Source organism: Diabrotica virgifera, chromosome 5 (genome assembly GCF_917563875.1).
Source record: "Diabrotica virgifera virgifera chromosome 5, PGI_DIABVI_V3a".
NCBI lineage: Eukaryota > Metazoa > Arthropoda > Insecta > Coleoptera > Chrysomelidae > Diabrotica > Diabrotica virgifera.
Window position 1 is genome coordinate 226,060,038 of NC_065447.1, and position 12,335 is coordinate 226,072,372.

General features: G+C 29.9%; 1 protein-coding gene across 2 annotated transcripts in view; it reads right to left on the reverse strand.

Annotated features, from left to right (window-relative positions):
* LOC126885296 (lachesin) overlaps positions 1 to 12,335 on the reverse strand; it is a 909,437-nt gene that overhangs the window by 69,834 nt on the left and 827,268 nt on the right. For both annotated transcript variants that reach the window (XM_050651812.1, XM_050651813.1), the window contains 2 exons: positions 4,786 to 4,944; positions 2,302 to 2,430 (listed from right to left, as the gene is read on the reverse strand). In XM_050651812.1, coding sequence (XP_050507769.1) covers positions 2,302 to 2,430; positions 4,786 to 4,944 — 288 coding nt within the window. The remainder of the gene's footprint in view (positions 1 to 2,301; positions 2,431 to 4,785; positions 4,945 to 12,335) is intronic.

Sequence of the window (12,335 nt, forward strand, 5' to 3'; positions counted from 1 at the left end):
GTTAAGAAAATAAGATTTTTTTCTTCCACAATGTATATACCTAAATGTACATACAAGACAAAAAGTCATAATGAGAAATTTAAAAAATAATCATAAAAAATATCAAAAATCATTAAAAGTATAAAATCTTGAAAAAAGCATAACTTGCTTAAAAATCGTCGTACAACTTTTTACGATAGACCGTTTTATAGGCAATTCTCTTCTACTGCATATAAGTACCTAGAAATGCGTAGAAAAAATTTACAGAACAATGTTTGCGAACTAATGGGGAAAATGGCCCAAAAATGCTGTGAGCGGCGAATTTTGAAAAATCCTATTTCGAAAAATATAAATTCTAGAGACTTCTACCAAACTTCATTTTAAAGATAAATAATGGAAGTTATTTTTAGCTGAAGCAATGCTTATACCTATATCCCTGTGGAAAAAGTTATGGGGCAAAAAACAAAATTGCATTCTTTTGTGTTTTTTTCTTGCTTTTGTTTTGAATATATTTTTGTAACAAAAAATATTTTTGACTTTAAAATGTAATATTTCGGTAGTAAATTTAACCTGGAACAATTTTCCTGTAGACGTGTTAGTACCAAAAGTGCATAGAACTCACCCTAATTCACCCTGTTCCTAGGGATTAATTTACCTTTTTCTCAAAAACGCACCCAAGTAAATGGTAGCACTCAGCGGTTTTTCAAATTTAGAGGTCCATTGACCATATAAAGTTAATCCGTCCAGAGACAATAAAATACCATTAACGTTGTAGTTCCTTTTATAGTTCAGAGAAATAAGGAAAAAAATAGCCTGTTGGTGACACAACCTCCTCCAGGCCGAAACCAAATTTTTTGAGTAATATGGATATCTATAATAATAACCTATATATTTCCTGCAGCCGATTTTGATGATATACATAGTTATAAACAAATGAAGATCAAAAAACGGTAAATTTTCGCTTTTTTCGTCTATTACTAAGAAAATAGGCATTTTAAACAAATTTGAGAGTAAGAAACTTATAAACGGTATAAAAAACTTCAATATGGCGTTTGCTTAATATGTCTATCCTTATTGGTTGCTTAGAAAATTGCAAAATAAATCATAAATTTTGAGTTTTTATAAATATTTATAACTTATGTAGAAATTAACTTAGAACCTTCTTATTACACGGAATGCTGAGACTTATGGTGCTTAATTCATACCCTAAATTTCGAAGAAATTAGTCAAATAGTTTAAACGTTATTTAATTTGTTTTTCCCAAATTTATTTTTTTTGCAACACTGTAAGTCAGAAAATGATGAAGCTACAGTAATGCTTTGGATAGTTTATGGAAGAAGGAAATTTACAGTATTAATTTAATTATAAAAAAATTACAAAAAATAATTATAAATATTGCAAAATTATTTTGCAAAAACATGTGAATTAAATAAATGGGGGGGCTAACTTTGTCCCTAATTGTCCTAGGACAGTTGTTTTTCTTTCTAAATGTGTATAAAAATTCAGTCTTTCTAAATATGAAAAAATAATTTTTCTACAGGTAACGGTTAAAAAGTTATTCTAATTGTTTATAAGTAAGCAAACAATCGACATGTTTTTTCAAAATAATTTTACACTGTTTAAAATTATTTTTTGTCATTTATTTTTAATAATGGTAATAGTATAAATGTTCTTCTTTCATAAACTGTCCGAAGTATGATTGTAGCCTCATAATTTTCTGACTTGTAGTGTTGCAAAAAAGATGAATTTGGGAAAAACAAATTAAATAACTTTTAAACTATTTGACCAATTGCTTTAAAATTTAAAATATAATTTAAGTACAAGAAGTATGAGCATTCCGTGTAATAAGAAGGTTCTAAGTTAATTTTTACATAAGTTATGAATATTTTTAAAAACTCAAAATTTATGATTTATTTTGCAATTTTCTACGCAACCAATAAGGATGGACATATTCAGCGAACGCCATATTGAAGTTTTTTATACGATTTATAAGTTTCTTGCACTCAAATTTGTTTAAAGTTCTTAACTTTTTGGTAATATACGAAAAAAGCGAAAATTTAGCGTTTTTTGATCTTCATTTGTTTATAACTATGTATATCATCAAAATCGGCTGCAGGAAACATATAGGTTAATAATATAGATGTCCATACTAAAAAAATTTGGTTTCGGCCTGGAGGGGGATGTGTCACGAGAAAAATCTTATTTCTCTGGACTATTAGCTCTCTTCTTTTGAACATAATCAATAGCTTAAGTTGTGGGTGGCCTGTTTTCTCTGACGCGCAGTGTATTATTTGTATTATAAGTAATAGTAATTATACTTACACTGAACTACAAGTTTGATGCGCTTGCTCACCGATGGTGGTATTCCATTCGTGGCTATACAAAGATATGGTCCCATGTGTTCTCTTTTTACATTTGTTATATTTAGTACTGGTCCTAATGCGCTTAACACTAAAATAAAATAAAATATTATTATTTATAAAAAACTCATACAGATGTAAAAACTTCAAGTTGTATACTGGTATAAAATTGTTTAATAAAAAACTTCATAAAATGACGTGCACAATGTTTTCGTTCTAATTCAGAACATCTTCAGTGTCTAGAATGAAGTATTTCCACGTTAGATTAAGGAAAAAGGTTAAAATTGTGACTGTTAATAAGAAAAACATGTGGAGAATACTTACATTCTGCTAAGTAATTGTAACTAGCACACTGTTTAAAGTGGTAACTTCATAATACATGATTTACATTTTAAATTTTATAAAAATATAGTGACTACTAGTCGATGTTACAAGATTAAACTAAGTACATGCTTAAAGGGCACCATGCTTCCCTGCTCGAAAAAACTAGATACTTGCCAGTTCAATGGGCACAGACCAACTGATAATAGACTAAGAGCCGCTATAGGTGAAATTTCTTAATCATTTTAGGCACGATGGGACCCTATAACTTAAATAGTAGAACCTAAAAGAAAACGTTTGAACACTGTTCCGTCACTTTTCAGTGGCACATGCGTCGACAGTGGCGAATCAAACTTTCCACTTATGGACGGGATAAATAAATTAAAAGTTACCCTGCCTTACTAACAGAATTAATTTTTTTTTATTTTTTTAAGTTCTATGTGATTAACACATAGGATTTAGCGTAATTTTAACCCACCACCCCTTCCTCCTGTCCCCACCATCAAAAACTTCATTTTTCGTTTTTATTTTTTGGTGGGATGCAATCAACTTTAAAATTTCAAAAAATTCACATGCATAGCTGAGGCTTTTATAAAACATGCCTATTTTTTATAGACTCATAGGTAGAGTGTACATAACCTCAAAAAATTAAAAGAAACTTTTTTTTTCAAAAAGCGTATAACTTTTTTTGAGGAATACCTGCAGGTCTAATTTTTTCTTAATCTTATGTGTTTTATGAAACACTATATTTTTAATTTTTTTCAGATTTTTCCGTAAGGCTCCCTACCTTAAAAAATCCGAAAAACTGTTTTTTGGGGGGTTTTGGGGGATTTTCCCTATTTTATAGAGTTCATAATATATCAAATCAATTTTGTTTTTATAGGCTATATGTAACTTGAAGTAACTGAGTCCTTCAGAATATTTAGAAATCAGAAAAACACGTTCAAACCCCCCAAAACCCCCTTAAAAAACAGTTTGTTGGATTTTTGAAGGTGACCAGCGTTAGAGAAAAATCTGAAAAAAAAATTAGAAATATAGTGTTTGATAAAATACACAAGACTAAGAAAAAATTAGATCTGCAGCTATCCCCAAAAAAAAGTTATATACTTTTTTCCAAAAAAAATGCTATGCGTGTGAATTTTTTGAAATTTCAAAATTGATTGCATACCACAAAAAAAAAAAAATAAAATCGAAAAATAAAATTTTTGATGGTGGGGGCAGGGAGAAGGGGGTGGTGGGTTAAAATTACGATGAAACTTATGTCTTAATCACATAGAACTTAAAAAAATGAAAAAATTAAATTCTGGTAGGTAATGAGGGAGGGTATTTTTTAATTTATGTATCCCGTCCATAAGTGGAAAGTTTGATGCGCCACTGTAGACGCATGTGCCACTGAAAAGTGACGGCACAGTGCTCAAACGTTTTCTTTTAGGTTCTACTATTTAAGTTATAGGGTCCCGTCGTGCCTAAAATGATTAAGAAATTTCACCTATAGCGGCTCTTAGTCTATAAAATAGGAAATGGACTTTCAATATGACAAAGAGTGACATGACAAGACAAGATAAAGTCAATTTTTGGTTAAGAACTTCAAAAAGTGTAATCTTAATTTTGGATTTAATTAAATTGTAATGGTTGTTAATAACTGTTTGAAAATGTAATTAAAATTGTTTAAAAATTAAAAAAAAATTAGAATCTATTGTAAAGTCTAAATTAGAAACTCTCTATTCCAGATAAAACTTTTGGATTGTTGGATATAAGGTGGGTATGTTTCATGGTTGAAAATGTGACGTCATCGATTGTAAAATTATAAGGTGAAAGTTTAATTTAGTTTAATAAAAAGAGATATATACTACACAGTAAACAATTAATGACCTGACGTGGAAGGATTGGAGGCTAAATAAAGCAAAAATTCAAATTTTAAATATTTTCAGAGAAATGTTTAAATGAAATTATTAATATTTACAGTTATTTAACGTCCATTAAATATATATCGTTTAACAATTTAAAATGCAACACCCATAAATAATAAGAATATGAATATCTGAATGAAATAAAGTTAAGTTCTTGTAACCTTCTGGTTAATGTTGAAAAAGTGTTAGTAGTTGTAGTTAAATGCGAATATTACCTTCAGACCCGTTCTGAAATCGTATGACTTCTCCATCCTCTCTTTTCCACATTATAGCAGGTTCTGGAGAACCTTTCGCTACACACTGAAGACTAACATTAGATCCTTCATCCACAACCATATCAGTGCTTGTAGGATAGTCTAGTATATCTGGAGGCACTGAAAAAGAAAAGTTTAATTTTAATATGCAAAGAAGTGAAATAAATAAAAATTAATGTATATCATTTTATTCGGAGAATAATTATTTAATTTAATTACTTCTTGTATTTTTGTCAATTGTCAAAATTCTAACCGGCCTGTAACGTTCAAAATAGAGATTAACGATTATTGCATTCATCATTGAATACGGCGAAAATCAAGCGCTTTGTCGATGTTCATTCACTAGTTGTGCACATAAAAGACGCATATAGGTACATGTTAATGACCAAAATAACTGTTGAATTTTTGTGGTGCAATTCAACTTTCAGTTTAACTGTTGAATATTTTCCAAAAAGAAGACAACTGTTTTAAATAACGGGCTTTAGGGCATAACAGTTATTAAAATGGATAAAAAAGGCCGATCAATTCACCGCAGCAATACAGGCACGGGAGTGTAGAAACAAAATCAATTCCACATGAAAACCACCCGCAACATTTTTCCAGAATATCAAAAGTCGGTGTTTCAGTAATCATCTCTGATCAAAATCAAAATTGTATCTTGGTAACTTTTCGAGAAAACTGTGATTTTATACAGTGCGCTGGAATAAGTGTTATCCCTCTCTATTAACTTAAATATTTTTAGCACATAAGCAAAAGGCTCGGATAGGGCGATTTTTAAAATAACCATAGTATATTATAGCATTTATGTTTCGAACTTTACGCCATCCCTCTTCAGGTGGCAGGCATAACTTTGATTTTTTTAAATGGGAAAGTGCATCATGTGACAACCCATTTAAAAGAATTTGAAATACGCATTACAAAAATGTATAATACTTTAATCCTGTTTGACAGCGTAGGCGCAAAATTTTGGTCGAAATTTTTTTAAATGCATTCATTTTTATCGAATCCTGAGAAAAATAATAGGTATTTTTAAAAAATTTAAACGCAGAATGAAAGATTACATTATTACCGAGGGCCAAAAGTCCCTAAGAATAACCAAAAAGTTTCTTTAAAATGAGATACTTGAAATTAAAAATCACACTAAATTTTCTCTTTTTTTTGACCCCTGTAACTTATTAAAATAAAATTATAGAAGTTCTCAGGGACTTTCAACTGTCGATAATACTGTAATCTTTCATTCTGCGTTTAAATTTTTCAAAATTACTTATTAGTTTTCTCAGCATTTGAAAAAAAAAATGATTGTATTTAAAAAGGATTATAACGGAAATTTTGCGCTTACGCTCTAAAAAGTATTAAATTATTATACATTTTTGTAATCAGCATTTCAAAAGCTTTTAAATGAGGTATCACATGATGTACTTTCCTATTTAAAAAAGTCAAAGTTATGACTGTCACCTGAAGAAGGATTGCGTAAATTCCATAAGGATTGCGTAATACTTATTCTAGTGCACTGTATAATTCGTACATATTTATGTATAATTTCACCTTGGACCTTTTAATACATACAATAAAACACACTACAATATTTATAAGAATATAATCAATAATAATGATTAGTTTTATTTCAATAAATTTCATTTTTAATAGAAACAATTTTAAAACTTTTAATTATTTTAATTGTAATAAATATTAAAAATAAATATTTCAAATGTTAAATATGTAAAGAACTATACTCATTTACAGCACGCAAAAAACTTGGAATAAAATTGTTTGTGTCCTTATTTCAGGAAATTATAAAAGACGCTAGGATAGATATCTCAATTTTTAAATTCAAATATGCATTTTGTAAACATAAATTTAAATATACAGGGTGATTCACACAAGTCTAGTATAGTCAAACATCTTTAATTTTAATGAAACACCCTGTATATTTTATGTTTTTAGAATCTGATAAAAAACCTCACATCAAAAAAGTGTATTCTGTAGGGCCTATTATGAATAATACAAGGTGAAATTTTAAAATTATGTTAATTTTTGTCAAGATATTAAATACAGTCGGAAAAATGACAGATTACCCATGAACGGTCATATCAATCACTTATTTTGAATTTGCTCTCTTTTTTTATAACAAACGTCTGTTATTTATAGAAAAAGACAGCAAATACAAAATAAGTGATTGATATGATCGTTCATGGGTAATCTTTCATTTTTCTGACTGTACCTACATAAAATTTTGAAATTAATAATTTATCATACTTTAAATAATGGTATTATTCTAAATTAAGTATAAATCTGTTGGGTTTTGTATTTAATGTCTTGACGAAATTTATAAATAATATCAAAATTTCACCTTGTATTATTTATAATGGACCCTACATAATACACGTTTTTGAGATAAGGTTGTGAAGTAGCTTCTAAGAACATAAAAATAAACAGGGTGATCTATTATAACTAGAGATCATGGACTATGCTGTACTTGCGTGAATCACCCTGTATATTTAAATTTATGTTTGTAAAGCGCCCATTTAAATTTAAAATTTAACGTGTCCCAGTATTTTTTATAATTTCCAAAAATAAGGACATAAACAATTTTATTCCATAAGTGGTTTCCATTATTCATAATACATGCAACATGATATAGTTCGTTGAAATCAGGTTATTAAGCAGCTTTTAATAACGTAAAAATATACAGGGTGTTCCATTAAAATTAAAGCTTATGGACTTTGCTAGACTTGCATGAATCACCCTGTACATTTACGTTTATGTTTAAAAAGTGCACATTTCTATTTAAAAATCGACTGGTCTCAGAGTTTTTTATAATTTTTTGAATCAAGGACATAAATAATTTTATTCCATAAGTGCCTTCCACACTGTATATAAATACACAGTTTTCTCGAAAAGTTACGAAGATACGATTTTGCTTTTAATCAGAGATGATTACTGAAACACCGACTTTTGATGTTCTGGAAAAATGTTGCGGGTGGTTTTCATGTGGAATTAAAATTTTTTCTACATTACCGTGCAGGTAATTGTGCATTATAATCGAATTGTTTATGAAATATGGTTAAGGGAATGGGTACGTATTTTCGGCTGCAATGCTATTCAAATGGGGATTCATTTTTTTCGAATCCTGAGAAAACTAATAAGTATTTTTGAAAAATTTAAACGCAGAATGAAAGATTACGTTCTTACCGAGGGCCGAAAGTCCCTGAAAATTTATATAATGTTTATTTTAATAAATTACAGTGCTGAAAATCTAAGAGAAAATGTAGAGTGATTTTTAATTTGAAATATCTCATTCAAAAGAAACTTTTTATTTATTCTAAGGGACTTTCGGCCCTCGATAATATGTAATTTAGTCTTTCATTCTGCGTTTAAATTTTTTAGAAATTTTATTAGTTTTTTGAGGATTCGAAAAAAATTTACACCATGTCCGTGATGATATTTTCCAAATCGAACATTCGCTATCTTTGTCATACAACGCACTGAGTCAAATAGAATATGATGACAAGATTGTGACAGTTTTAAATATTTGACATGGCATTGGGAATATTTTGAGTTGTTTGATTAAATAATAATATAATATTGATATATTATATTATTGCATAACATAATATAATAATATAATATTGAATAACATAATATTGATAGTGTATTTGATAAATAATTGATTTAAGACGTGAACTTAATAAAAAGTTATTTATTGTTTATTATTTATGGAAGATCCAAGCAGAGAATACATCAGGATATATTCTGTAATCCAAGTATTTTTTTGTTAAAGATGTTCAAAATTGTAAGTTTTTCATAGTAACAATATATTATTAAAAAATCACTTTAACACTTTTCCTCTTTTCTCGATTGAGTATTAGTTTTTGTTGTACTGATGTGATCTTGATTATTGATATGAGATAATATTCTTATATGTTACTTAATTTAATCAATGTATTAATACTAATCCAATTAATTAACCAGATCACATATCAATATGTTTTCAATCTCAGGGCGAATTATAAATTAATTACTTCCTTCCGTGGCTTCTAAATATTTCTTAATGGTTCCTAATCGGGATAGAAAAGAAAAAAGTAAAAAAAATACACATATGGGTTACAATTATAATCAAAATATTTTTTATTTTATTTAAAAGGCAATCAATGCTTAATATTTGCTATTTCTTATTATTCTTAAACATAACATTTACAAATGGGAATCTTATTTCCTTTTGGTTTTCAATTGAAAGTTTTTATTAACATTTAACTATTAGGAGTTATTAGGAACAACTCTATTTAAGTTTGATGAAGCTTTTCTGATATTATTGATTATGTTATTCAATTTTTTATGTGGAATTTAATACGAAAAACCCATACATTCATGTCCAAACAAATGAGACTGACCTTTTCCTGGTGAACTGAAAATGTCCTCACACAAAACCCTTTCCTGCTATCCTTGGCTGCGATCAAACCTCGTCCTGGCTTCCAGTGATGTTCTCCTTTGAAAAACTAGCTCGAATAGCTCTCGTTCCTGCTTTTGTCGTGATGCTGTGTTCTACCTTTTTCGAAACTGCTATCAGCTACCGGGACACTCTGGGCTCAAGGAGGTTCTTTTACTCTCGACCTGGCCTACTTCTCGTTCCACGATAGATACTCCACACTCACGGAACTACACCGGCTATCTCACTCCTCGAACACTACCGTCTACTACTCGACTTCACTTCTCGACAGCTCAAAACATTCTGATCTCACTTTGTCATCCATTCCCCTACTTTCTAAATATCCCTTCCAGATTCACAAATCAATCTTCCACCACCAACTCTCATTCGTAATATTCCTCAAAACCAATTTTTAATCTTTCTAAATATGCTTAATGGATTTCAAAAGAAAATATTTAATTCCCATTCTAAAATACTTTCTAACTATTTACAAATTTTAATGACCTATTCTCTCTTTCAAATGAGTCTTATTTAGCATAGGCTAATGATCGAAACCTTCCGCGAAAAACGATAATGAACTATCATCTATTTCACTGAGTTTTATTTAGCATAGGCTAATGATCGACCTTCCGAGAAGAACGATAATGGTACGCGTCATTCACTTTGTTTATCTAAGCACATTGTTCCGAGTTTCGTACGCTTATTCTAATCACTTCTTAAAATTACATATAACAATTTGTTGTATACAGGTTGTTTTAAATTTATATGCCCGTGGTTGAGAAAATTGAAAATATTTTATATTAAATTGAATTTTGTTTATCATTATTAAATTTTAATTTTTATATCAAATAGAAATATAACAGTACATATAAATTATTACAATCACTGAATACATAGTTAGTGAAAATATTATCACATTTATTAACTGAATTCATAATTTGCAAATAATAGTTATCCAAAGACGATAAATTTTTTTTTGGGACGAGAAATCAAAATCGCCACCAAAAATTATGTATTACCCAGAGGGCGCCACATACGTCTTTCAGCGCTCATTTAATACGTTCAATTTTTTTTATCCCCACTCTATATACTTTTTGGATCAAAAATTTTTACTCTCATAATATTTTTACTTAAAAAAGGTATACTACATTCATCTCGCTAAACTCAACTATTTTCGAGATAAACGCATTTTAGTTCTGCGGTGCAAAATAATTTTTTGCATAATATCATTGTAGTTACACCCAAAAAATAAACTTTAAACCATAATAATTATTGTACAAGTTCTTATATATATTTTTTATTTATTTATTTACGCTGTAACCACAGGGGTTATTAGCGATCTAAAAAATATAACAAAAGTAAAGTTAATAAAAATTACAATAGGTGATACACTCCAGAGTCTTTAAGATAATTTATTGTGTTTTTAACATTCATGTTTACTCCTAAGGCTTCCTTTATATTCATTGGGATGGTATACTTCTTTCTTATTGTTTCATATGTTTTGCACTCAGTTAATATATGTTTCACGGAGAGTGTTGTTTCACAGTTTTCACACATAGGCGGCACAGTTCGCGTAAAGAGATGTTTGTGTGTTAGGTTGCTGTGTCCCAGCCGTAAACGTGTTATTTTCACTTGGTCGGGTCTGTTCGCTATTATTTGCGGCCACGGTTTCACTGATTGTTTGATTTCCTTGAGTTTATTTTGCGACGCACTCCATTTATTTTGCCACGCACTAAACACTTTATATTTTATTTCTGACTTCAGATCATCGGAAGAAACCTCGTTAATAAGGATGGAGTCCTGGCTGAGGGATGCTGAACGGGCTAGTAGATCTACTTCCTCATTTCCTTGTATACCTGAGTGTGATGGGACAAACATAAAGTCGACAGTGATCTTATTTTTATTTAGGATCGCTATTTCTGATTGGATATGTAAGGCAATTGGATTATTGGTGTAAAGACGTTTGATAATGTTAAGTGAGCTGAGTGAATCGGTTATTATGAGAGACGGGGATTGTTTCGACTCTTTTATGTGGATCAGTGCTTGTAATATTGCATACAACTCTGCAGTGAATGACGACGTAATAGGCTTGAATTTAAATTTTAATGATGTATTGGGTGTGAGGATGGCTGCACCAACACCGTCTGATGATTTGGATGCGTCAGTGTATATCTTGTAGTGATTTTTAAAGGTTTCCATTTCTTTTAAGAATGATTGTTTGATTAGGTCTGTTATGGTCTCACTTTTTTTGTATATACTAAGGTTAGTATTAATTTTGGGAATTGGTATTAACCAGGGTGGAGAAGTTGGGAAATTTGTTGGGATAATTTCAGGAAATTGAAGATGTAGGTCATGAAGGTTTCTCCTAATTCTTTCGTAAAATGGTGGATCTAATCTTGTTGCAGAGAAAGTGCCTTGAAATCGATCTGTGAATGTATTGGTATAAGTAGGGTGTTCTTTATTACTGGCTATTTTAGAAGCATATGAGAGAGAAAGATATTTGCATCGTAAACTTAGGGGTGGTTCTCCTGTTAAGCATTGTAAACTTTCAACTGGTGTCGTTCGAAACGCACCTGTAGCTATTCGTAGAGCCGCGTTTTGAACAGTTTCTAAGGTTTTCAATACTGACATTTTGCTTGATGAATAAACTATCGTACTATAGTCGAGTTTGGATCTGACTAAAGATTTATATACGTGTAATAGTGTATTTTGATCTGCTCCCCAGTTTTTGCTGGAAATAGTTTTCATAACATTTAATCCTGCTTGGCATGATTTTTTAAGTTCTTCTGTATGTTTTTTCCATGATAACTTTTGATCGAAAACCATACCTAAAAATCGGACATTATTTGTGAAACTAAGGGTTTGGTTATATAGCTTCAGATGCGGAGTTCAAGTGTTATGTTTTCTTGTGAATAGAATACATTTAGTTTTTGTCGGTGAGAATTGTAATCCGATAGACCTAGACCATGTTTCTAACTGATTGATTGTTTGTTGTAAATGTTTTTGTATAGATGTAGAGTTTTTTCCTTTGGCAAATAAAACTAAGTCATCAGCGTATAGTCTTCCTTTGACAATTGGTGAGCAT